At 41.4% G+C, this 26,007-nt stretch overlaps 1 protein-coding gene across 1 annotated transcript in view; it reads right to left on the reverse strand.

The window, feature by feature from the left end:
- Positions 1 to 1,577: 1,577 nt before the first annotated feature.
- LOC125462933 (inositol 1,4,5-triphosphate receptor associated 1-like) overlaps positions 1,578 to 26,007 on the reverse strand; it is a 68,595-nt gene continuing 44,165 nt past the window's right edge. The window contains exons 14-17 of the mRNA XM_048553447.2: positions 22,105 to 22,230; positions 18,572 to 18,676; positions 13,358 to 13,486; positions 1,578 to 3,434 (exon numbers count right to left, since the gene is read on the reverse strand). Of these exons, the coding sequence (XP_048409404.1) occupies positions 3,302 to 3,434; positions 13,358 to 13,486; positions 18,572 to 18,676; positions 22,105 to 22,230 (493 nt within the window). The 3' untranslated portion in view covers positions 1,578 to 3,301. The remainder of the gene's footprint in view (positions 3,435 to 13,357; positions 13,487 to 18,571; positions 18,677 to 22,104; positions 22,231 to 26,007) is intronic.

Below are 26,007 nucleotides of genomic sequence, written 5' to 3' on the forward strand. Positions count from 1 at the left end.
AAGTTCAGGCTTTAGCCTATCATTGCACAAGGTGACATCAGCCCAGGCTGCAACTGATTTTTATTATTGAAGGCTCATCTGTCAAAGTGACGGGAGAATCCATCAAATATTTTATCTCAACAGTGTGTTATTCTGGATTTCTGTTGTCGTTGGTTTTCACGCAAACTAGGACAGCGACCTCTTTCTGACCCATCAAGATCGTTAGTAAATAGTATTACTACAGCCTGCAAGCAACTGAATATTTAGCCAATTGAGGTCTCGATTAACATATCCACTTGGAGTCTCTGAGACTGTGTCTCAGTAACAGCAATATATCAAGATCTCTTGATGCCAATCAGCACAACTCAGCTTTTATTTCGTTGGCATTGTAATAACATTTTAAAAGTCCACTTGGCCTGTCATAAAATACAACAAGTCACCACCTGTATATTTAATGGGACAGTCTTCTCTATACTGCCTCTAATGCACATATATCCATCCCTAAATACAGAGATCAGAACAATGCACGCAGTATTCCAGGCGTGGTCTCACCAAAGCCCAATATAACTGAAGGAAGACTTCTTTATTCTTGTGTTCCAGTCCCTCACAAGAAAGCCCAACATGCACTTGCCTTTCTTGTTGCTTGTTGTATTTGTATGCTGGCTTTCTGCATCACCTGTATGAGTACAGTCAAATGGCTTTGGCTCAAAATTTACAAGTTTAATACCTTTAAAAAATATTAGAGAAGACCTATGCCTGCCATCAAATTATTCTCCAGTTGTCTCTGTCTTCTTATTTCCTTTCAGTGCTCAACTTGATTCTGTCTTTCATTATAGGAATCATATGGTCCAGAAAGAGGCCATTCAGTCTGCATGACTCTGAAAAGCATCCCACCTAGACCCAATCTATCACTGTACCACGTTTTTCATGGCTGACCACACATCCCTGGACACTACCGGACAATTTGGCATGACCAATCCACCTAACCTTCATATCTTTGGACTACAGAAGAAACTGAACACCCGGAGGAAACCCGGACAAGGGGTGAATGTGCAAACTCCACACAGACAGTTGCCTAAGGGTGGAATTGAATCTGGGCCCCCAGCACTGTGAGGCAGCAGTGTTAACCACTGAGCCACCATGCCACCATTTATAAAGTTGGCATTTGTCTTATGTCAATTTCTGCCCCGTTCTACTCTCCAACTCTTTTGTAAATCATCCAGGGAGCACTGGATTTGAACATCTCCACCTACACAGTACCATCTCTAAAGGGCAACCATGACTTCATGTTTGTTTTTGCCTGACAGCCTTTAACTCCAAATGATCAGGATCAGATCCCTCCTTGCAAAATACCCTGCTCCAGCTACGTTTATATTCCAAATAACTCCTTGTTCCTTGTGAATTTAGTTAATATGGAGTCCAAAATTATTCACAGTATTCCAACTGTGATATAATCAAAATTTGATAGAAGGTTAACATAACTTCCTTGTTTTGCAATTCTATCTCTCTTTTATTTTCTTTTTCGAAGGTCTCATTAACCATTATCATTACCTTTGGTAATTTGTGAATGGGTAACCCAGATTCCTATTTCCCTTCACCCTATTCTTACTCCTCTTTTCCAAGCAGAATGTGGCCCCTTTACTTTTCTTGGCAAACTAGAACTCCTCAGAATTACCTGTATCAAAATTAATTTGCTACTTACTTGCCATTGCATGAAACTGATTCATCGTGGATATTTTTGTAGCACTTTATTATTGCTAACATGTGCAACTCATTATCCCAAACGATGTATCGTTTTTTTGGGTGTTACGGTGTTAGGCCATAGAGAGGATGCAAGTGAGGTACGTCAGGATATTGCCTGGGATGAGTTATGAAATGTAAGGACTGTTCTCCTTATAACAGAGAAAGTTAAGAGGATACCTAATACAGGTTCTCAAGATGACAGAGGTTTTGATAAAACAGATAGAGAAGAAATATCACATGGGTCAAGAAGTAAACATCATAGATCCAAAATCATTGACTAAAATTCAAGAGGGGAAATGAGGCAAATTGGTTCCACTTAGATAGTCATCAGGATCTGGAAGGTCGACCTTAAAAAATAAATCTCATTTTCAGTCCATCACCAAATCTGTCTATTTCCATTTCCGTAACATCACCTTGCTTCTCTGCCTCAGCATCTATGACGGCCTCATTCATTCCTATGCTACTCCAGACTCAATTATTCCAACAGGCTGCTGGCTGGTCTCCCACATTCTAATATCTATAAACTAGGTATTGGCCAATAAACTTTGTTGGTTATGTCTTTACTTCCATCAGGTCCCATTCCTCTATCATCACAGTGTTCACAGACGTACATGGGTCCCCAGTCAAGCAACGTCTTGATTTTAAATCTCCCATCTCTGTTCTCAGGGATTTGAACAGATACTCGATTGTGTGACATTTACAGAACAATGGAAAAAGAAACAGAAAATGTGGAAGAAGTTTTTCAAAGGGGCTTTCACAGGATTGATAGGCTGAACAGCCTCCTTCTGTGCTGGAACGTTTGATAAATTGGAGAGGTGCAATTCTAATTTCAATGTGCTTAGATTTACAGATACGTGGGAGTGCCACCACCTTCAAGTTCCCCTCCAAGCCACTCATCTTCCTGACTTGGCAATGTATTGCCATTCCTTCACTGTTGCTGGGTCAAAATCCTGGAACTCCCTCCCCACTGAGGAGGATTGCAGCAGTTCAAGAAGGCAGCTCACCACTACCTTCTCAAGGGGCAACTAGGGATGGGCAATAAATGCTGGCCAGCCAGCAACGTCCACATCCCACGAATGAATAAAACAGAAACTAAACTGGCAGTAAAATTAAGAGAGACCGCTGCATGCCCGATTTGGAAGCCTGTATCACCAAGTACAATAGAGCTGTTCTCCTTGGGATTTGGGGCTGAAGTATATTGCTGGGTCAGTATAGAGCTAGCTCTAACTCTGACATATTAGGTGTGATTGTGTTCAATGCTAGCATGAAATGCCCTCGGCTTGAATGTGTTCCATAATTGTAGCAATACTGTACCTCCACTTGCAGATCTCAAAATTTGCTGTCGCCCAAAGGCAAACAAGACCTGGTTTCATTTGGAATTTTAATGCACGCCTGACTTTGATGGACCAAGAGGCTCTTTAGGTGCTGTGAATTTCTGAATCTCCAGTCAAATGTTTTTGGTGCTTTATTTTTTTTTTGAGGTGGGCCTTCCCCTGCGACTTCTGAGAATGCTCGTTCCTGTCGGAATGGGACAGAACTTGTTGACATCTTCACTTTGAGGTTCCGTTCACACAATATGTCATAGCCAGAACCAGAAGGATTTTGGCTGCAGTAGCCATGCGACAATGAGGGTCAACACAACAGAGGTAAGTATCTTCTGGTAGCTATCAAGGAAACAGGACAACCCAGATGATGGAGATTGCTGGTCCAACCTGAGGAAAGAAAGAAAGACTTACATTTCTAAAGGGCTCATGATCTCAGGCCTTACCTGAGTGCACTATAGCCGATGAAGTACTCTTGAACAATGTACCGTTGTAATGTAAACATCTGTAAATATGCACACAAAGCAAAGCAATGGCATGATGACCAGATAAATGTTTTATTCATGTTTGTGTTGACGGATAAATATTAGACAGGACTCTGGGAGGAATTTCTCAGTTTTTCTGACAACTTTTGCAAAACTTGACTGAACATGTGATTAATCTCTTGTCAGAAAGACAACATCTTAAATGGTGCAGCGCTTCTTCAGCACTGCAAGGCAACATCATATTGGATTGTGGGAGATGGGTCTCAAATCCACCCGCAACAATGTGTCTCAGAAATAGAGCGCAGTTACAACCAATGAGAGAAACAGATACACACTTGATACGTATTTGGGCCGAAAGAGATGTATATGAAGAGGAACTGAAACTAAGCTGAATTGAATCCTTCTAATACTGGTCTATGCCTCAATCCAAACTGCTGATTTACAATGAATGATCAATTTATAGTGAGGCTTCTGAGAATGTTAGCAGAAAGTGTTGCTTCAAACTACCTCAGTTACTCAGCTGAGCCTATTTACTTCAGAGCAACGAAGATAAGGAGACAACCTGATAAATGTTTGTAAGTTAATTCAGTGGCTGAATTGCTTAGCCACAGGTAGCTTTTGCCAATCTTACGGCTCGGCCAGAGTACAGGATGCATGTAAACACAAGAACAGGATTGGACTGGATATTAAGCAGGTTCTTCATGTGACAGAAACAGGAGCGAGCATTTGGACCATGACCATGGTATTTGTGGTGGGTGCTGATTTACTGTGTTCAAAAAGAGACTTGGACCTTTTATTTTAAACTGCGGCATAGGTCTCATTGTATAAAATGGAAATGGATTAACAGTTAATGTAGATGTGACCAATGTTATATAGAATATAGAACATAGAACATTACAGCACAGTACAGGCCCTTCAGCCCTCGATATCGTGCCGACCTGCCATACCAATCTGAAGACCATCTAACCTACACTATTCCATGTACGTCCATATGTTTGTCCAATGACACCTTCTTCTCTCTAACGAAAACACCCTCAAGACCCTCAGCCTTTCCTTGTAAGACCTTCCCTCCATACCAGGCAACATCCTAGTAAATCTCCTCTGCACCCTTTCCAAAGCTTCCACATCCTTCTTATAATGCGGTGACCAGAACTGTACACAATACTCCAAGTGCAGCCGCACCAGGTTATCTCCAGAATTGATTCCAAATGGCAGGATTTGTTGCCCATCTGATCTATGATGGTGTGAGGTGCTTTCTTAAACCACTGCAGTGTTTCTGATGTAGGTGCTTTCACAGTGTCAGTGTGAGAGAGATGTTCCAGGACTTTTACCCTCCTGTGAAGTTAGAGACTGAGGTTTCCTTCACTTCTTCAGTTTTGGGTATGGTCTGGTCTTCTGTACCTGACTCACACCTCTGGAGAGTCCTCTCCATTTTTGGCCATATGATGGTGGTAAGATCACTGATGTGGCACCTAAAGATGGGGTCATTGGTTTCAATGACCACAACAAAAGTGCTACGTTTAACTCGAGAGTTTCCCCCATTAAGTCTGTCCATTTCAATTTTGCTGGGGCTCCTAACTGTCACAGTGAAATCATGTCTTGATACCAAGATCAGTCCCTCTCACGTCATCTCTGGTATGTAGCCCTTTTGCTCATGTTTGGGCTGAAGCTGTAATGAGTGTGATAGTACTGTTCCATTAAGAGGGATGTGCTCTGTGTGGTTTCTCTTGCATACAGCTGTTACCATTGGTGACAGAATGTCTGCTTCAGAAGCAGTGGGTAAACAGCTTTGAGTGCCCTGAGTGTGTTCTTTATTTAAATTAGACAGAAGGAGCATTAGTGGGTGGGGTTTGGCTCACACAGACCAAGGGTTTTAGTCTTGTTTTCAGTTGCAGTTAAAGATGGAGTTTGAAGCTGATAGATGCAACTCTGTGCTGCAGTTAAAAGTTTGTGTTGTGTCATTGCTGCTGGATTGTTTCTTTTGGTGTTCCTTTCTCCGGGAGAAAAATCTGTTTTGCTGAATGTACCTTTGTCAAGGGCATATGTATGGGATGCTGCTATATTTGAACTGTGAATCATTTCTGAAGAAGGGTCTAGGCCCGAAATGTCAGCTTTCCTGCTCCTTTGATGCTGTTTGGCCTGCTGTGTTCATCCAGCTCTACACCTTGTTATCTCACATTTCTGTATGTTCCTTCAGTAAGTGAAGATGTTTGAGATGATTGAACAAAACTGCACCACTTACTGAATGACCAGGAAAAAATCTATCACCCAGAAAACAAACACAACACACACTCCGAGTCATGAGGAATAATTGAAAATTAATGTCCACATACTGCGTCCAGAATAAAACATTTTTGGATTCATTACAGAGAGTGGGATAAAGCTTCCAAATGCCATAATTATAATCTTATAAACTTGGTAAAAAAAGTTAAGGGTAAACTGTCCATTTCTGTCAGCCTAATGCAAACCAAGTCCTGCTCTGTTATGACTGGTTAGTTTGCTGACATACACCAACTAGTCAACGATGCATCCAATTAGAAATTCTTGCTTTTTGTGTTCAAATCCCTCTATGACCTCAATTCTCCATTTATTAAAATTTCCTTCAGCTCATCAACCCTCAGATCTATGTATTCCTTCCTATGCAGTGCTTTCATCTCTAAGCATTGTATTCTGTCCCTAAAAAATCCTCCTTTAAGACTGCTTAAAACCTGTCCTCCAACCTCGATTTCAGTCCATCAGTCCACTGTTGCATGGTTGTGCTTCTGCGAAGTACCTTTGAACATTTACTATATTGAAGGTGCTACATAAATGCATGTTGTGGCTTTGACCGAGCACTGGAAGTCCCTGTGAAAGTGCCTAGGATTTCTGGCATTCAGCCTTAGCACAGCTCAGTAGTTTCCACCGGAAAATGGAAGGCACATGTGCATTCTAAGCATTTGATTTTACTGTTCCATTAAAGCCAAGCTAAGAGTACAGTCTTTGCAAAAATCACAAAATATGACCTGACATTAGAATCCTGGAAGGAAGCATCCAGACACTGGGAGATGGGTCTGTAGGAGGAAACCAGAGCATCCAGAGGAAACCCACACAGGCACAGTCTCCACCCAGACAGTTACCCGAGGGTGGAATTGAACCTGGATCCCTGACACTGTGAGGCAGCAGTGCTAACCACTGAGCCACCCCAAAATTAAAATTAAATACAACGAAGATGTATAGAAAGACCACCCAAAGGAGAATCATCAGATGGCACATTTCACTGGGGCTCTCTTTCACTTGAAATGCATTTCCATCATTGTCTTGTTGCAAATATTAATCCATGGGTTTTAGAAGTTTTAGTTTAGAAATTAAAGATTCAATTTTGGACGATGCACTTGGAAAGCTGATGAATTCTGGAGAGAATGTAATTCAAAAAGGCCTGGAGTTTGTCACACTTAAAATGTTTGGGTTCATATTAACTTACGGAAGTTAATGTTCAGAAAAACAAGATCATAAAACATTGGAGGATATGACTGGTGATTGAATAAGGTAGGTTAGGGAGACAACAGGTAATTTAAATCAATATTCTGTATTGGCCTTAATGGTTGAAACACCTCAAAGATAACAGGGCCTAGGGCAGGAGAATTCAAAACTAAGAGGCATATTTTTAAGGCGAGAGGAGGAAGATTTTAAAAAGCAGACCTGAGGGTCAATATTTTTCGACACAAAGACTGGTTCGTGTGTGGAATGAACTGTTAAAGGAAGTTATGGATGCAGATACAGTTATAACATTAAAGAGACATTTGGACAAGTACATGAATAGGAAAGCTTTGGAGGGATTTGGGCCAAACACAGGCAGGCGGGACTAGTTTGGTTGGGAACATGGTTAGCATGGATGAGTTGGACCAAAGGATCTGTTTCCATGTTGTATGACTCTATAAAGAAGCTGTTAATAGGGGAAACATCTTGTAACAGTCTCTAATATGAAGGACGGAGAATTTGATAAATTGACTAAAATGGCAGGCAAGTTATTAGGACCTGACAAGGGTTTTTAAAAAGTGGCTACAGAGATAATTAAGGCATTGGTCAAAATATCCCAAAACACAAATGATTCTGGGAGGGCTCCAGTAGATTAGTGAGCTGCTAACGTGACACCTTGGCTCAAGAAGGGAGGAAAACAATGTATTTGGATTTCCAGAAGACATTTGATAAGGTGATACATGAAAGGAGCTTACTGCACTGTATTACCACAGATTGAGAATTGTTTAACACATAGATGCCTGAGTCAGGACTAATGGGTCTGATTCAGGTTGGAAAGATAACTCAGAATGACAGTCATCCCTGCCTCCTTAACCTGTTCTTCCTCTCACCTATCCCCTCCTCCTACCTCAAGCGACACCCTCATCTCCTACCTACTAACTTCATCCCACCCCCTTGACTTGTCCGTCCTCCCTGGACTGACCTATCTCCTCCCTACCTCCCCACCTACACTCACCTTTACTGGCTCCATCCCCGCCTCTTTAACTTGTCTGTCTCCTCTCCACCTATCTTCTCCTCTATCCATCTTCAATCCGCCTCCCCCTCTCTCCCTATTTATTTCAGAACCCTTTCCCCCTCCCCCTTTTCTAATGAAGGGCCTAGGCCCGAAATGCCAGCTTTCCTGCTCCTAAGATGCTGCTTGGCCTGCTGTGTTCATCCAGCTCCACACTTTGTTATCTCAGAGTGCCACAACAGTCAGTTTTCAGACCCTCAATTATTTCCTATCTATGCTAATGACTTGGGACAGGAGTAATCGATCCAAATTTGCCGATCATACCAAAATAGGCCAGTAATTATGTTTTAATGATGACAAAATGAATTTATAAGGAATTGTATATATTTGAGTGAGTGGGGCAAAAAACTGGGCAGAAGGGATTTAATGTGATATGAAGTGTAGGGAGGTGCCAGAAGATTTCTAATATTGTCCCATTATTTGAAAAAAAAGGGACTAGACCAGGAAATTACAGGCTAATCAATCTAATCTCACATGGTGAGAAAGTTACTAGTAAGAATTCTGAGGAACTGAGTATATTGCACATGGAAGGACATAGACTAATCAGGGATAGTCAGTCAAATTTGCTAAGGTAAGGTTGTGATCGACAAATTTGATTGAACTTTTTGAGGTGGTAGACAGGAGTGCTGATGAGGCTAATACATTTGCTACAGTGTACATGTACTTTAGCAAAGCTTTTGATAAGATCCCTCATGACAGCCTGGTCAAGAAAGTCAAAATCCATGGAACCCAAGGCACAGTGGATCCAAAATCCGCTGAGATGCAAGAGGGGCAGAGTGATACTATGGGGATGTTTCAGTGACTGGAAGACTGTTTCCAGTGGAGTAATGCAGGGCTTGGTATTGGGGCCCCTGCTGTTAGTGTTGCAAGTTGGTAATTTGGGCTTAAGTGTAGAGGATATGATCTAGACGTTTGCAGCTGACAGGAGTAGGTAGAATGATAACTATTGAAGAGGATAACCATAAACTATAGGAGGATATCAATGAACTGGTTAGCTGGGCAGATCAGTGGCAAATGGACTTTAAATGGAGAAGTATGAAGGGAGGGCTAACTAGACAGGAGATTACACAATGAATGGTAGGACCCTGAATAGGACTGAAGATCAGAGAGACCTCGAGAGATTTCTGAAGATAGCAGGACACGTAGATCAGATGGTTAGGAAGCCACTGATACTTGCCTTTATTAGCTGAGCCATAGAATTACATGTTATTGTTACATGTACTCAAATACAACGATACCTGAGTACAGTGAAAAGTTTAGAAAGTCGCCATTTCTGGTATCATCATCGGTACAAAAGTTGCCTAGGTACAAATTCTTAGGTATAAAATTTGAAAAGTAAAAAAAAAAGTTAAAAGTTTCAGCAGTACACAATTCTTCTAAAGCAGTGAAGGACAGAAAATATTAAAAGTTGGCAAGTCCTCAGTGAGTTTCGCCTCAAGGCGGGACTCCTTTGAGTCCACCATTAGGACTCATTTAGTGACCAACCTCTGTTATTAAATCAAAAATTGATTTGCTCTGGCTGCAATATGCAGACATCAATTGTTGTTAAAGCAGACATCAATTCTCAGTTGTAAATGAGGGATCATTAATCCGAAGGCCTGTTTGAGGACATCACCGAGCATGTGGTCTGTTCCAGAGATGGCTGAAGCTTAGGGAGATTTTCTGATTTCAGTTTATCTGGGTGTTTGCAAAGACTTTTAATTGCAGGATGGATTTTGCATGTAGTGCAGCTGAACAAGAACAGACAACTAAAGTAAGTGACAATTAGTTAGACCTGCAGCGCACACATAGAAGGTAACTTCATCATGTGGAGTACCCATAGAGCTTATTTCCAGGGTTGTATCTCATAGAGTCATAGAGTGATACAGCATGGAAACAGGCCCTTTGGCCCAAACTGGTCCATGCTGACCATGGTGCCCACTCAGATAGTTCCAATTGCCCGCATTTTGTCCATATCCTTCTAAACCCTTCCCATCCATGTACCTTTCCAAATGTTTTTATTTTAAATGTTGCCATTGTACCTGCCTCAACCACTTTCTCTGGCAGCCCATTCTATATACACACCATTCTCTGTGTGAAGATGTTGCCCCTCAGGTCCTTCCGAAATCTTTCACCTCTCACCTTAAATATATGCCTTCTAGTTTTCAATTCCCCATCCCTGGGAAAAGGATTATATGGATTCATCCTATCTGTGCCCTTCATAATTTTATACCCCTCAATAAGGTCATCCCTCATTCTCCTACATTCCGAGGAATAAATGCCTATACTTCCTGTAACTCAGGCCTACTAGTCCTGGCAATATCCTCATAAATCTTCTTTGCACACTTTGCAGTTTAACTATATTTTTCTACGACAGGGTGACCAAGACTGTACACAATACTCCAAGTGCGGCCTCACCAACTACTTATACAACTGTAACATAACGTCCTAACTCCTATACTCAATGCCTTGACCGATGGAGGTCAGCATGCTAAATGCCTTCTTCACCACCCTGTCTACCTGTGATGCTGTTTTCAATGAACGATGTACTTGAACTATGAGGTCCCTCTGTTCCACGATACTCCTCAGAACCTTACCATTTACTACATAAGTCTTACCTGTGTGACTTTCAAAAGTGCAACACCTCACACTTACCTGTATTGAATTGCATTTGCCAATCTTCAGCCCACTTCCCCATCTGATCAAGATGTCTCTGTAATTTTTGATAACCTTCCTTGCTATGAATGATACCTCCTAATTTTGTATCGTTCACAAACTTACTAATCATGCCTTGTACATTCACAAAACCACCCAGCTGACCTCTACTAAGCCCAGCCTAATGGCTACAAAACTGGCCTTGCTCCAGTTTTGCACCTTTACCTGTGAACCTGTCCTTATCTTTTTCCATAACTGTGTTGAAACTAAGAGGCTTTTGGTCACTGGACCCAGTGTGCTCTCCAACTGACACTTATGTCATTCGTCCGAACTTTTTCCCTAAGAGGAGGTCCAGTGTTGCACCCTCTGAAGTAGGGCCCTTTACATATTGATTTAGGAAACTTTCTTGGACACATTTGACAAATTCCACCCTGTTCAGGCCTTTTACATTCTGGGGAAATATCCATCCAATACCAATGTATTATTCCTATAGGTATCTGCAGCCTCTCTACACATCTGCTCCTCTAGTACCCGCTGGCTATTTGGGGATCTCTCATACAGTTCTACAGAGTGACCATCGCCTTCTTGTTTCTAAGTTCTAACTATATGGTCTCATTCGATGACCCCTCAAGAACACCCTGTCTAAGCACTGTTATTATGCACTCTCTTAATCAAAAGGGAAGCTCCCCCTCCTCGCTTACTTGTATTTCTGTCATGCCTGTAGCAGCTATAGCCTGGAACACGGAGCTGCCAGTCCTGCCCTTCTCTCAGCCTTGTTTCTAATATGGCTATAATATCCCAGTCCCCTGAGCTAGCCCATGCTCTGAGCTCATCTGCCTTACCGGTTGATCTTTGTGGGTTGAAATAAACTGCACTTGAAAATAGAAGTCTTTCCCCCCCATTTACTGCACCCTGGCTATCCTGAATAGCAAACTTGCTCTCAATGGCTAATGTTTTATTTTCTGACTTCTCAATGGCACCTCTCCTATTCAGAGTCCCACCTCCCTCACCCCCACCCCTGCCAAACTACTTTACACCCTCCCGGTTAACACTGGCAATTCTCCCCATGAGGATATCGGACCTCCTCCAGCTGAAGTGCAACCTGTCCATTTCTACCCCAGAGGAGATCCCAGTGATCCAAGAACTGAAAACCCTGTATCCTACATCAGCTCCTCAACCACACATTCATCTGGCCTATCTTTCTAATTCTATCTTCACTGGCATGTGGCACTGGGAGTAATCCGGAGATCAGTACCTTTTGATGTCCTGCTTTTTAACTTCTTCCCAAACTCCCTATACTTGTTTCACAGGACCCCATCCCTTTGTCTACCTATCTCATTTGCACTAATGTGCACACTGCCCTCTGGCTCTTCCCCCTCCCCCTTCAGAGTGCTCTGGAACTGCTCAGGGATATCCATGGGATAGCCAGGGATATCCATATCCGTGGTTTACTAAAGAAATTGTATTTGGTTTACTCAAGAAATTGTATTGGTTTACTAAAGAAATTGTATCTCTTGTTAAGCAGAAGAGGGAGGCTTACGTGACGATGAGACAAGATGGTTCAGATGAGGCGATGGAGAGTTACAGATTAGCTAGGAAGGATTTAAAGAGAGAGGTAAGAAGAGCAAGGAGCGTTCATGAGCAGACATTGGCAGGTAGAATAAAGGAGAACCCTAAAGCTTTCTATAGGTACGTGAGGAATAAAAGGATGACTAGGGTAGGAATAGGGCCAGTCAAAGACAGAAGTGGGAAGTTGTGTGTGGACACTGTGGAGATTGGAAAGGTGTGAAATGATTATTTCTCATCTGTTTTCACTGGGGAACAGGATAATATTGCAGAGGAGATGACTGAGTTATGGGCTACTAGAATTGAAAGGATTAAGGTTAGTAAGGAGGAGGTGTTATCAATTATAGAAGGTGTGACGGTAGATAAATATCCTGGGCCAGATGGGATTTTTCCGAGGATTGTCTGGGACGCTAGGGAGGAGGTGGCGGAGCCTTTGGGCTTGATCTTTGAGTCCTCATTGTCTACAGGTTTAGTATCAGAGGACTGGAGATTTGCAAATGTTGTGCCCTTGTTCAAGAAGGACAGTATCTCATGAGGAAAATGAAGAAAGCTGAAAGATGACCTAGTTTGAAGCTGGTGGAAAAATCAACGGTGGTCCTCACAGAGTCTTACAATAAAAAAAACAAGCCGCACATTAGTTTGAAAGTATTGTAAAAATATCCAGAACAATGGATTGAGGCATCCACAGTCAAGAGAAGAGAAGATAAAGTTTCAACTCTGAGAACAGTTGGAATGGAGAATTAAAGCAGTATCCAGAGAATTGTTTCAGATTTATGGATAGTTCCCACATCGTAAATAACTTTGAGAGTGATGTGTCCTACTTGGAAGAAGCGAGAAAATAACCAAATGCCAAGCATTAGATAAATTTAACTTTCAGGTGACGGTTATAGTTTTGCTTACTTCTTTTAAATACAATAAAGATTGCAAATTTTCTTGTTGAAAGATGCGTAATCTGGTGGTGTTATACTATTACTGATTAAGTCTGACAATTCGTTTTTCTCTAAACATTAATGTTCCCAAATTGGGTTATAATAATTCCCAGTTTTCATTGCACCTTTCAAGATTTACACTTGCTGATGTCCCAAGATGTTTTTACTCACAACAATGAGGCATCACTCGTTGTGTCTGAAGTATTTTCATCTTCATCTTCACTCTCACTCTCTGTCTCTCGCTTTCTGTTCAATGTTTCCTTCTTCAACATGCCACCTACTTTTTGTCCCTGGTTTTGCCTGAGGATAGAAATTAGAAAGAGGAGAGTATCAATCGATTGATTCCCTCCCGACCAGAACCAATTGTTTTAAACCCAAATGCCTGAAGAGTGACATACAGGGGCAGCAATAACAGTCGTCTGGGAAAGTAATTTTGAAGCTCCTTTCTTTCTGTCCAATTGCACTCTTCAGTGGAAGAAGTCCAACTACACCAAGGAGGTCCAGAATTTCAGTGAGCAAAAGTGACTGAGACAGTGTGGCAGGGTGAGCGATGAGTTGGCACAGCGGTTAGCACTGCTGCCTCACAGCACCAGGGTCCTGGGTTCGATCCCTCCCTTGGATGCCTGTCTGTGTGGGTTTCCTCTGGGTGCTCTGGTTTCCCCCCACAGTCCAAGAAGGTGCAGATTAGGTAGATTGGCCAAAAATTGACTAACCATACAAAATTGCTCACAGTGTATGGGCTGTGTGGATTAACCATGGGAAATACATGGTTACAGAGAATAGGTGGGATACCCTTTGCAGGGTTGGTGTCAACTTAATGGGCCAAATAACCTGCTTCCACACCGTGGGCATTCTGTGAACTGCTATGAAATAAAATAAGAGACACTGCAACCATTCAGGGGCGAGGGTGTATTGGTGTCTGGAAGGTGGGAAAGTTTTCAACGTGAAAGGGCTGCTTAATTTCATAACAGCGGGGTAGTGAAGTGGTTAAAAATAACTTTTTAAAAATCTGAAGTTGTCTTGTGAGATCACAGTATTATCATTTCTGCAGGGTGACTCACTCACTTGTAGACACTCCCTTGTCACTCAAACTCAGCCTGAACACTCCCAGGATTAGTCCCCCACAGGACGTCCTGAAAATGTGAGACAAAAGGCCTTTCTAAAGGGACTTGGGAACAACAGATAAATAGGAGATAATTCCTTAAAATGAAAGGTCAGTTGGTCAATTTGATTTGTGGATCTGGGCTTATTTACCTGCTTAATATAGAGGAAAGTATGGTACTAATGAGTTACATTATTACAATTTACATTCTGTACTAATTTCCTGAGCATTTTCACACTTCTTTGCCAAATCCAGGAAGAAATGATTTTTGTAGTGGTGTGGACTATTTTCTAAATCAGGAAAGGCTTCAAATTTCTGAAGCACGAAGGGATTTGGGACCCTCGTTCAGGATTCTCTTAAGGTTAACATATAGGTTCAGTTGGCAATTAGGAAGACAAGTGGACAATGACAAATAGCATTCATTTCAAGAGGGTTAGAAACAAGAGCAGATATGTACTGCTGAGGCTGTATAAGCCATTGGTCAGACCACATTTTGAATATTACGAGCAGTTTTGGGTCCTATGTCTAAGGAAGGATGAGCCGGCCTTGGAGGGGCTCTAGAGGACAATAATCCTGGGAATGAGGAGCTTGACATATGAGGAACATTTGAGGACTCTGGGTCTATACTCAATGGAATTTAGAAGAATAAGGAGGGAATCTCATTGAAACTTACAGGATACTAAGAGGCCTGGATAGAGTGAACATGGACAAAATATACGGACTAGTAGGAGACTTAGAACCTGACAGCACAGCCTCAGAGTGAAGTGGAAATGTCTTAGAACTGAGATGAGGAGGAATTTCTTCAGCCAGAGTGTGGAGGCCAAGTCATGATTGTATTTAAGACAGAGATAGGTTCTACAATATACCATCTTCGGACTGGGCACTTCACAGCCTTCGGGGCTCAATATACAGTACAAAACCTTCAGACTGTGAATCCATTCCCTCCCTTTCTTTTAGCTTTACTTGTTAAATTCTCTGTCATCACGTCCCCCCTCACCTCCTCCCACTGGAGTTGGTCTACCTGTTGCAGTTTGGCATTAGGCACACCATTGTTCTGCTGCTCTCACATTCTGATCACTTAATCAGAACTATCAACACTCTTTCTCAACCCGCACTCCAAACCCCACAGCCCCCACCACAGCATAAATGCTGCCCCTCCACAATTCACTTCATCTCTGATGAAGAGTCATCTAGACTCACTGTGAGCTCCAACTTTTGCTGTTTTCAGTACAGATTCCAGAAACTGCAGTAATTTGCTCCTCTTTGCCTTTGTGCTCATGTGTTAATGCATTGAGCATGTGCAGTTGGACACATAATTGATAATGGTGTGTTAAGGTCATTGGTGGTGAGTGTTTGTTTCAACTAAGAATTTTTATGGGTAGCTTAGGTTGGGATTCTCATCTGTATAATAAGTCAGTCTCAAATTTTCCATTTTCTTAAGAATCAAACATCACAGCTGAGTGCAGCTATAACTAAACAGCCTCCCGTCGAAATGTAACACACTGAAAAGATTCCAATTTCATAGAGCCTGAAGAATTAGAAACTTACAGATCAGCAAGAAGCTATTGACCAATTCTGTCTATCCTAGATCTTTGAAAGAGCGATCCTACTTGGTCAAAGTATCAGCAAATTTCATCCATAAACCTCTCAGCTCCATGTCCACTCGTTAAAAAAAAGACTCACGAATCAATTTCACTTTCACAACCACAGCTTCCAGAGTGAACAGAAAATCTTGCATCGTATCCCTGTAGATATTTTGCCAATGCTTTTAGATTGCAGACCTTTGGTTATCAGCTCACCAGCCTGAAGTCACAGCCTTATTTAAATCTATCATACCTTCAAATCATCTTAAACCTCAATTCTGTCACCTCTCATGCTTGAGCTCCAAAGCGAACAGTTCAAACTTTCCTTTTCTCTTTAAATGAATTGACTTGATCTGTTTGCACTGCCAGTCATAAATTCAACAATTAAGCATTTTATCCATTAACACTACAAAGGGTTATCCCAGGCACATTTGTTTTTATATCCATTCACTTGATGTGGGCATTGCTGTGGGTCTGGAGTCAAATGTTGACCACACCAGGTAAGAACAGCATATTTCCTTCCCTAAAAGAAATTAATGACCCAGATGGGTTTTTATGACAATTGCAGGTAGTTATATGGCTCTGTCTGTGAGCTTTTCTTTACATTTAATCTATTTTCCTAATTAACCTGTTCAGAGAAGTAATTACACACTTCTGGAGCAGGTGGGCCTTGAACCAAGGTCTTCTGGTCAAAAAATTAGCAAATTTCATCCATAAACCTCTAAGCTCCTATCAATGCACCACAAGAGGGCCCTTAAAACCAACTAGCCCAGAATGGGCTTGAACCTACAATTCCGCGTTTAGGAGACCAATGTATTATCCATTAGGCTACTGCAGCTCAGCACTGCCTAGCTTTTTTTATTTCAGATTTTTATTGAATCCAAATGTCACCATCTGGTATCAGAGATAATGGGAACTGCAGATGCTGGAGAATCCGAGATAACAAAGTGTGAAGCTGGATGAATACAGCAGGCCAAGAAGCACTTTAGGAGCACAAAAACTGACGTTTCGGGCCATTGTTAAATCACTTGCGTTTTCCAATTGATTAATTTATATGCAGAGCCTGTTAAGTGCAATGCAAACCATCAAAGGTGAGTGAGAGGTAGGAGAGAGGGAGGGGCTAAAACTAAAAATTAGATCATTGATGCAAATAAGAGTCGCCATTGGCTGCATCATTTGAGATACCTGATTTGTTATTGTTCTCCTAATACCTTAAACAAATTTCAGCATCATTTTACCATTAGAAGACTGGGATGAAATAGCATCATTTAATCTTTCTACCTTTGAAATAGAAGTGTTCAATAACCCAGAGTTCTTTTAGCACCTTCTAAGCTTGCACCAATGATATAGGGGGATTATTCAGTCAGCACATCTGGAATTCCCCAAGGATATATCCCAAATCTGATTTACATGTTGTCCCTTGACAACATCGTCCAAAAATACATCAAATCCAACAGCTGCATTGATGTGGCATCCAGCTGTACCACTCTGAGTCGCCATGTTGCCTGGCCAAACTCCAGTTTCGGACAAATAATATTTTCCCACTATGCTAGACATTGGAAAGAGCAAAGCCTTTTGTTTCTGCTCCCAAGCTCAAACCCGGTTCACAACCCACCAACTTTATCTGTCTTCTTGACCATTGCCTGAGGCTGAACCAGACCATACACATCCCGAACTGCTCGACCATGATTGAAACTTCTCGTCCAAAAGCCTCTCTCACCAAGAACACCCATCTCTCCTTTATATCTTTGCTTGTTTCCTCTCCTACTTTTTTTTGTCATCTGCGGACTTAACAAATCCAGTGATTGCTTGGACAGCCTCTCAAATTCCACCCTCGAAAAAATTGAGTTCCTCAAAAAATATTTCTGCTAACTTGCAACAGGCCCCAATCATCCATAATTGTGAGGATTGCTGCCATTGCCATTCTACTCTTTGTCTCTTGGTCCAACAAAGCCCCAAAATTTAAAAGTACCCAATACCTTCATACCCACCTGTCTCTTTACATGCCTCATTTATGATAATCCTCCAACAGTTCTGCAGTGTTTCAATTCAGACCTCTTTAGCATCCCTGCTTTTCTTTGTGCAACTTGTGCCTAGGCCTTACCTGCTCTCAAATTCCATCACTAAAACCTCTGTATTCTTTTAAAAATCTCAGAGCCCAACAGCAGACACCAGGAAAGTTCATGGATTCAACATATTCCTTTATTTATCCAATTCATCTTAGTCAGTGCGCTTCAACTGCTTGCAGTGTCCCTGGGTCTTCCACTCCTGAGAGCGAGCATGTGCTAATACAATTCTAATCCTTAGGAAAGGGCAGGGTCAGATTTTCCCTGAAGCCCTCAGTTTTTGGGACGATGCTGAAACAAATCCAACCCAGGCCTGACATTTTCATGATATCAGCAACTTAAGAACAAATATACTCCGTATGTGATGCAGTATCTTTGCCCCACTTAACCCTCAATTGGATTTCTTGCCATCTGGCTCATATCATAAGATAACATTTCAATCGGTATTCACTGTTCGTTACAGAACACCTTTTAGGGTAATGTTCTCAACAGGCTGCAGGGAGGATCTCAGGTCCCTAGCCCCACCACCCAGGCTTTAACTCAAAAAAGCTGGCAGGGCTGACCTGTGTCCTGCTCCCACCATCTAAAGTATCTGCTGTTCCTACCCCTGAGCTCAGAATTTGTTCAGATCTACCTCAGGCAGGGGCAGTCCAATGTATTTAATAAGGAAGTTGGTGCTCCTCCTGATCTTGATGATTTCCAGTTTGCTTTTCCTTTCAAGTTCCACATGCATTCTGATCTACGAAATCAAAGACAATACACAAAAGGCTGAATTTATCGTTGACAGCATTAGAAGCTTTATTATTCATTCTGTACTTTAATTATAGTATTGATCAGGATCTGAGAGAATCATGAAGCATGAGCAGAGTTATCATGGATGACTTCAGTCTATAAATTAATTGGGTAGACCACTTGAGCACTAAAGCTATGGCGGATTAATTACTGGAGTGTCTTTGTGATGATTTCCTAGAGCGATATATTGAAGAGCCAACTAAAGGACATACTATTTTAAAAATCTAGTATTATGTAATGAAAAGGGGCTAATTAACAAATCTTGTTGCCAAAGAACCTTCAGGCATGATTGGCCAGAAATGACAGAATTTTACATGATGTTCGAAAGTGAGGTAGTTCATGCTGAAGCAAGGGTGTTAAATTTGAATAACGGTAAGTATGAAGGCATGAGATACAAATTCATTTAGATGGATTGGAAAAACACATTATAAGGGACATGATTGTATAGAGGCAACGGATAGTCTTTTTAAAAAAAACTATTACATGGCATCTAACACCTGGACATTCCTTCAAAATGCAAAATTAAAAGAAAGGGCCTATCGGCTGTTCAAATGGGAGGTTTGGGAGACAAAAGGAGGGTCAAGAAACTCATAAGTATGAATACTGACCTAGCAATGTAAAAACAGACTGTAAAACTAACTGTTTCCCTAAGATGTGTGTCAGTCCATTACAGGCAGGGTCAGGAGAATTTATGTTGGGAACAGCGAAATGGAAGAGACACTAAATAAAAACTTGTTTTTTCATTGAGGAAGATACAAGAACTTTCCACAATTAGAGATCCAAGCGACTGTAGAGAATAGGAGTTGAAGGGAATTACTGATAGTAAGAAGGTTGTATTGGAGAAATTTTAGGGTCTGATAGTTGATACATCCACAGGATCTGACAATCTAAATCCCAGAATGTGGAAGGAGGTGGTTGTAGAGATAAGACAATGCATTGGTGATTGTCTTCCAAAAATATATAGACTGTGGAATGGTTCCTGTGTATAGGAAGGTAACAAATGTTGCTCCATGGACGATAGAAATAAATTATCATCTGGTTGATAAGGACCTAGTTGGGTATAATCAGCATGGGTTGTGAGAATGGGAAATAGTGTTGACAAACTTGGGAGACTTTTTGAAAATGTAAAAACAAAATAAATAAAAGGGGGGTGAATGAACATAGCATATTTAGATTTTTAAAATGCTTTTGATAAAGTCCTCCAGAGGAGGTTGATTCGAAAAAATAGTCAAGGCATGTGAGAAAAAAATACCGAAGGTTACAGAAGGCACTAAAGAAATTCACCAATGCTCGTAAGGCAGCTTCCAAACCTACAACCATTACTATCTAGAAAGGACAAGGGCAGCAAATACATGGGAACATCACCACATGCAAATCCTCCCTCCAAGCCACTGCCTATTGTGACTTGGAAATATATTGCCATTTCTCAGTGTCACTAGATCAAAATCCTAGTGACATTGTCCCAACAGCATTGTGAGACTACCTGCATCAAATAGACTGCAGCAAAAAGGTAACTTACCATCACCTTAGGGATGGACAATAAATGCTGACCCAACCAGTGACGTCCACATCCTGTCAGTGAATAAAAAGTATGCACTCGCATAGACTAATGATTCACTAACAGACAGAAAACAGTAGGAATAAATCAGTCATTCTCATGCTGGTAGTGTGTGACTAGCAGTGTACCGTGAGGATCAGCACTAGATCCCAGGGTCATGAATATATCAATGATTTAAAGGCAAGGACCAAATTTATGGATGATACAAAGCTAGGTGAGAATGTGCAATGTTAGGAAGATGTAAGACAGCTTCAGGAGGATTTGGTTAGGCTTCGTGAATGGACGCAAACATGGAAGATGGAATATGGTGTAGATAAATACAAGATTATCTAAATTTGGAGACCCAAACATATGGAATATTTCTTAAGTAGTATAGCATTGGAAAGTGTACAAAGAGATCTAGGTATTCCTGTTGATAATTTGCAGAAGGTTAATATGCAGATGCAACAAGCTATTAGGAAGGCTAATGGAATGTCAGCCTTTATCACAAGAGCATTAAAGTATAGGAATAAAGAAACCTTGCTTTAATTGTATAGGAGCTTAGTTGGACTGCATCCGAGAACTGTGTGTAATTTTAGAGTCATAGAATCAGTGATCCACAGTGCAGATAAAAGCTGTTTTAGCCCATTGAGTCTATGTTGGTCAAAGACCACCACCTAACTATTCTAATTCCATTGTCCAGTAGTTGGCCCATGTCTTTGCCTGGCATTGCAATGTGCATCTAATACTCAAATGTGATGAAGGTTTCTGCCTCTTACCACCCTCACAGGCAGATTGAGTCCCAGATTCCCACCATCCTTGGGTGAAAAAAACTTCCTCACATCTCCTCTTAACGTTCTGTCCTTTACCTTAAATCTATTATCCCTAGTCATTAATCCATCTATCAAGAGCAAAATTTCTTCCTATGAAAGCACCTCAATTTTATACATCTCGATCTAGTCCCCTCTCAGCCTCCTTTCCTCCACTCTTTGAAATTTGTTTCCGTGGCGAGCAGTGGAAACTGGGTAATTGGATATATTTAAAGGCAGCATTAGATAGGTTATTGATGTCCCACAGAATCAAGGATTATATGGGACGAGCAGGTTGTAGTCAGATTGGCCATACTCACATTGAACAGCAGAGCAAGCTCAATATTTTTATTTCCTATAATCTTAAGAAAATGTAAACCCCCACTCGTTCAAGGAACTGCCATGTTCTCATGCCAAGTTGATGAATTACGACACACTTGGAATTATGTGCACTTTGATGAAGTACAGAGTTTACTCAGCATGATGGTCACCACCACATGGTAAAATTCTTGTTGCTGTTAAGGAATCACACACGATAGAGTAGAGAAGGAGACCATTTGGCTCATCGTGCCGTTGCCAGCTCTTTCATGGAGGTAGCCAATGAATGACATTCCTCCGATCTTTCCCATAGACCTGTTAACGTTTCTTCCTTCAGGTATTGATCTTATTCTGTACAGAGTGTTACTTTTGAATATGCTTCCACCACCCTTTCAGGAATTGGCATCTAAACATTTCCCCACAAGTACAGCAAATCTTACAGGAATAAAAAGTACCACTGTTGATAAGAAGCATCCTCCAAGGAGATACACTCTGGAGCACAGAACGAAGGAGGAATCATATTCAATGACAACTATGCACCAGGAATATTCAACAATCTTACCAGAATTCTTATCATATTAGCTCCCTTACTCTGTTAAAGTCTTTAAACAATTAAAGGCAAAAAAGGAAGATATTAACATTATAATTCTTCACCAAAGCAAACAAGACACACACTTCTCTGCCCCCAGTGCTCGCTAATCACCACCTTACCTTCGAAATGAGATGTCCTCAGATTTAATCTCACAGCGTTGAGAAGGCAGCATAGGTTGGTTTGAATTTGACGCTAGGCACTGTGCATAGTTCCCAATTGAGTCTTCGCGAAGATTTCGTAGTCTGCTGCAAGATAGACATCATAGGCCATAAGCAATGCAAAACCCAACCTCCAAGCTTATCTAGTCCACCTCTCCATTCCCTTTTCCTTTTGACTATCATGACTTTGAGAAGTGCTCTCTAAATACATGCACTCAGACAATTCCTAGCCACCAGCTGTTTGTTCTTAAACTTAAACTAAGGCATTCCTAATAAACATAATTATGTGTCTAACCAGACAGTAAAAATCTATACCTAGCCAAACCTCCTGGAATCCTTAATTCAATTGCAATTATGTTTGGCACAATCTGAGCTATGTAAAATTATACCAGGTAAAGGCCGAGTGATATTATAACTGGACGATTAATACTCTGGGTTCAGGGTTCAAGTCCCACCACTGGTAGATTGAATTTGAAATGCTGGCCTAGTCGGTGACATCCGCAATCCTCTGAATCACAGAATGTGGGAGTAAGCCACTTGGTTCATCAAGTCCCCACTGGCCTACCAAAGAACATCCCACCCAGATAGAGTCTATCTCTACATTTTCTACAGCTATCTCACCTAGCCTGCACATCTCCAGATGCTACAGGGCAACTTAACGTGACCACACCTAACCTACACATCTTTAGACCAAGGGAGAAAACCAGATCACCTGGAGGAAACCCCCACAGACAGTGGAATGCGCAAACTCCACATAGACATTTAACAGAGACTGGAATCGAACCCGGGTCCCTCGTGTTGTGAGGCAACAGTACTAACTGCTGAGTCACCATGCTGCCCATATGGGTATGTAATTTTAAAAATCCCCCAGCTCATAAGAACTGTTACGCTCTCCAATTTTCCATTCTTACAGGTCCACACATAAACAAGTGGAGCAAATTGAGAAATTGTTAATGGATTGAGAGTGTTGACAATGTTGTAAGTTCATATCTAGTTACAGTGGTGAAGTAGAGTCAGGAACAGATACTGCTACCCCACGGATCTGTCAGCCAGGCTAATATAAAAGTACATTAGATCAGGAGTAGACCAGTCAGCCCATCAAGTCTGTTCTGCCATTCAATCTGATCATGGCTGAAATGTCACTTGCCTGCACTACCTCTGTCTCTTTTACCTATCAATTCCTGACTTGAACCAGCTAAGTGATTGAACTTACACAAGCCTCTGGGGTAAGGAATTCTAAAGATTTACCATTGAAACACCCATTACTTGAATTTACACATAGCAGAATTTCTCCAGCTGATTTTGTGGCACTGTTCAGTAGAAAATCAGTCCACCATCATCCATGCCATTACTCAACCATCTTAATCATCCATGCCATTACTCAACCATCTCCCTCCCTCCACTGTAGCTATAGTTTGAGCATCCAGTCGGTAAATCTTCTTCAGCAGACCCTGGAGGTCAATGCCTCCAACACCTAGGAGGGTGTTAAAGACCACACCTTTGTTATTTTTGTTTCTATATTTTTGATTGTGGACTGAAATGGGAAAAAGATTTATTTTCAGAAACAAGGATTGTTAAGGATTGCTGCACTTTTTAAAATTAATCTGACACTCATTCTAAGCACTGCTTACACAGCTGCTAGATCAAGCAGTAGTAGGGAAAGGTGCAGGTAAGCTGCAGCCAAGGGCTGTGTACAAATAGAGATTCAGCCAGCAACAAATAGCTGACTGGTCTGTGAACCAATGATCAGTTATAGATCAGAGACGTTTTCTGCCTGTCAACAAATATATGATTGGTTCCCAAGTAGCTGAACACAGCTTGTGGCTCTGAACAAGAAGCTATTAGATATCTGTGATGCCCAGAGCTCTTTTCTTTTCTATAAGAACCATCTTAAGATGAAAAAAAAAGTTTATTTTCCTTCAGCAGTTGCTAGAAGCTGTGGCTCTTAACCAATAAGCCAGAGAATTTATAAATGTAAACCAGGCACCTTCTGCAAACAGATAAACGTATACAGGGATGGATGGGGACAGTACATCCTGACAAGCTAACTGGATTATCTCAGCAAATACTGTGCGCAAAGACCGTTGAACTACCTTCCCAGTCTTTCCTTCCAACGATAGCACCAATGTTTTTCCTAACTGCCTGGATTTGTGTGTAATCAGGGAGTTTGTAAGGGTGCTGGAGATTTAACTGTCAGAGTTAATGTGTCAATGGCACATAATTAGAGTGGTAGAGTCATAGAGATCTACAGCACAAAAAAGGGCCCTTCAGCCCATTGTATCCAGGCCAGACAAAATCGATCACCTAACTATTCTAAATATATTTTCTAGCCCTTGTCTTTGCATGCCCTGGCATTGCTAGAGCACATTCTTAATTCTTAAATATTACGAAGGCTTTTGCCTCTAACTTTCTCGTAATAACTTCCAAATTCCCACAATAAAAGCATTTCCTCATGTTTCACTTAATCTTCTGCTCCTCACCTTGCTTCCAATCATTGATCCCTCCACCAAAGGGAAATGTTTCTTCCCTTTTACCCTATCTATGCCTCATATAATTGTATAAATCTCAATCAAGTTCCCTCTCAGTCTCCTCTGCTCAAAGGGAAACATACACAGTCTGTTGAATCTTTCTTTATAACTGCAACTCTCCAGCCCAGATCTGGTTAATCTCCTCTGCACCCTCTCCAGTGCTATCACATCCCTTTCCAGAATGGCACATAATACTCAGCTGTGGCTAGAGTTTTATACCTTTCCATTACACTCTCCCTGCTCTTAAACTCTGTCTCAGCTAATAAAGACAAGTGTCCTATTTATCTTCTTAATCACTTAATTCACACATCCAGATATTTTAAGGGACTACCGTACATGCCCACCTAACCCTAACCTATTGCAGGTACCTATGATCCTTGATTTTCTCTTGCTTTGTTTGCCTGCCCACGTATATTAAAATTGGACAGTGTGCACTGAAGAAGGTTATCTAAGAGTACAATGGGATCTTGATCAACTGGGCCAGTGGGCCAAGGAATGGCAGATGGAGAATAATTTAAACAAATGTCAAGTGTTGCATTTTGGTAAGACAACCCAGGGAAAGAATTATAGTGTTAATGTTCGGTTCCTGGGGTGTGTCGTCAAACAGAGAGACCTAGAGGTGCAGATACACAGTTCCTTGAAAGGGGTGTCACAAGTAGGTGAGAAGGCATTTGGTATGCTTGCCTTCATTGGTCAGAGCATTCATCTCAGGAGTTGGGATGTTATTTTGTGGCTATACAAGACATTGGTAAGGCCACATTTGGAGTACTGCCTTTAATTCAGGTTGGCCTGGTACAGGAAGGATGTTATCACACAGGAAAGCGTACAAGAATGGATTTACAAAGATGTTGCCAAGACTGGAAGGTTTGAGATATAAGGAAAGGCTGAATAGGCTGGGATGTTTATCTCTGGAGCATAGGAGGATGATGGGATGATCTTATAGAGGTTTATAGAATCATGGGGGATATAGATAAGATGAATAGACAAGGTCTTTTTTCCAGAGTCAAAAACTAGAGAGCACTTGTTTAAGGTGAGAAAAGAAAGATTTGGAAGGGAACTGAGGCACAACTTTTTTAATACAGCGTGTGATAGGTATATGGAATGAGCTGCTAGAAGAAATGATAGAGGTGAGTATAATTATAACATTGAAAAGACATTTGGACAGGTACATGGATAGGAAAATTTGAGAGGAACAGGGGCCAAATGCAGGCAAATAGGGCTAGTTCAGTTTTGGAAACCCGATCAACATGGACAAGTTGGGCCAAAGGGCTCGATTCCATGCTACATGACTCAAGGACTCTTATCACTGCACATTTATCCAGATTGAGCTGTTTAC

This window comes from Stegostoma tigrinum, chromosome 21 (genome assembly GCF_030684315.1).
Source record: "Stegostoma tigrinum isolate sSteTig4 chromosome 21, sSteTig4.hap1, whole genome shotgun sequence".
Taxonomy (NCBI): domain Eukaryota; kingdom Metazoa; phylum Chordata; class Chondrichthyes; order Orectolobiformes; family Stegostomatidae; genus Stegostoma; species Stegostoma tigrinum.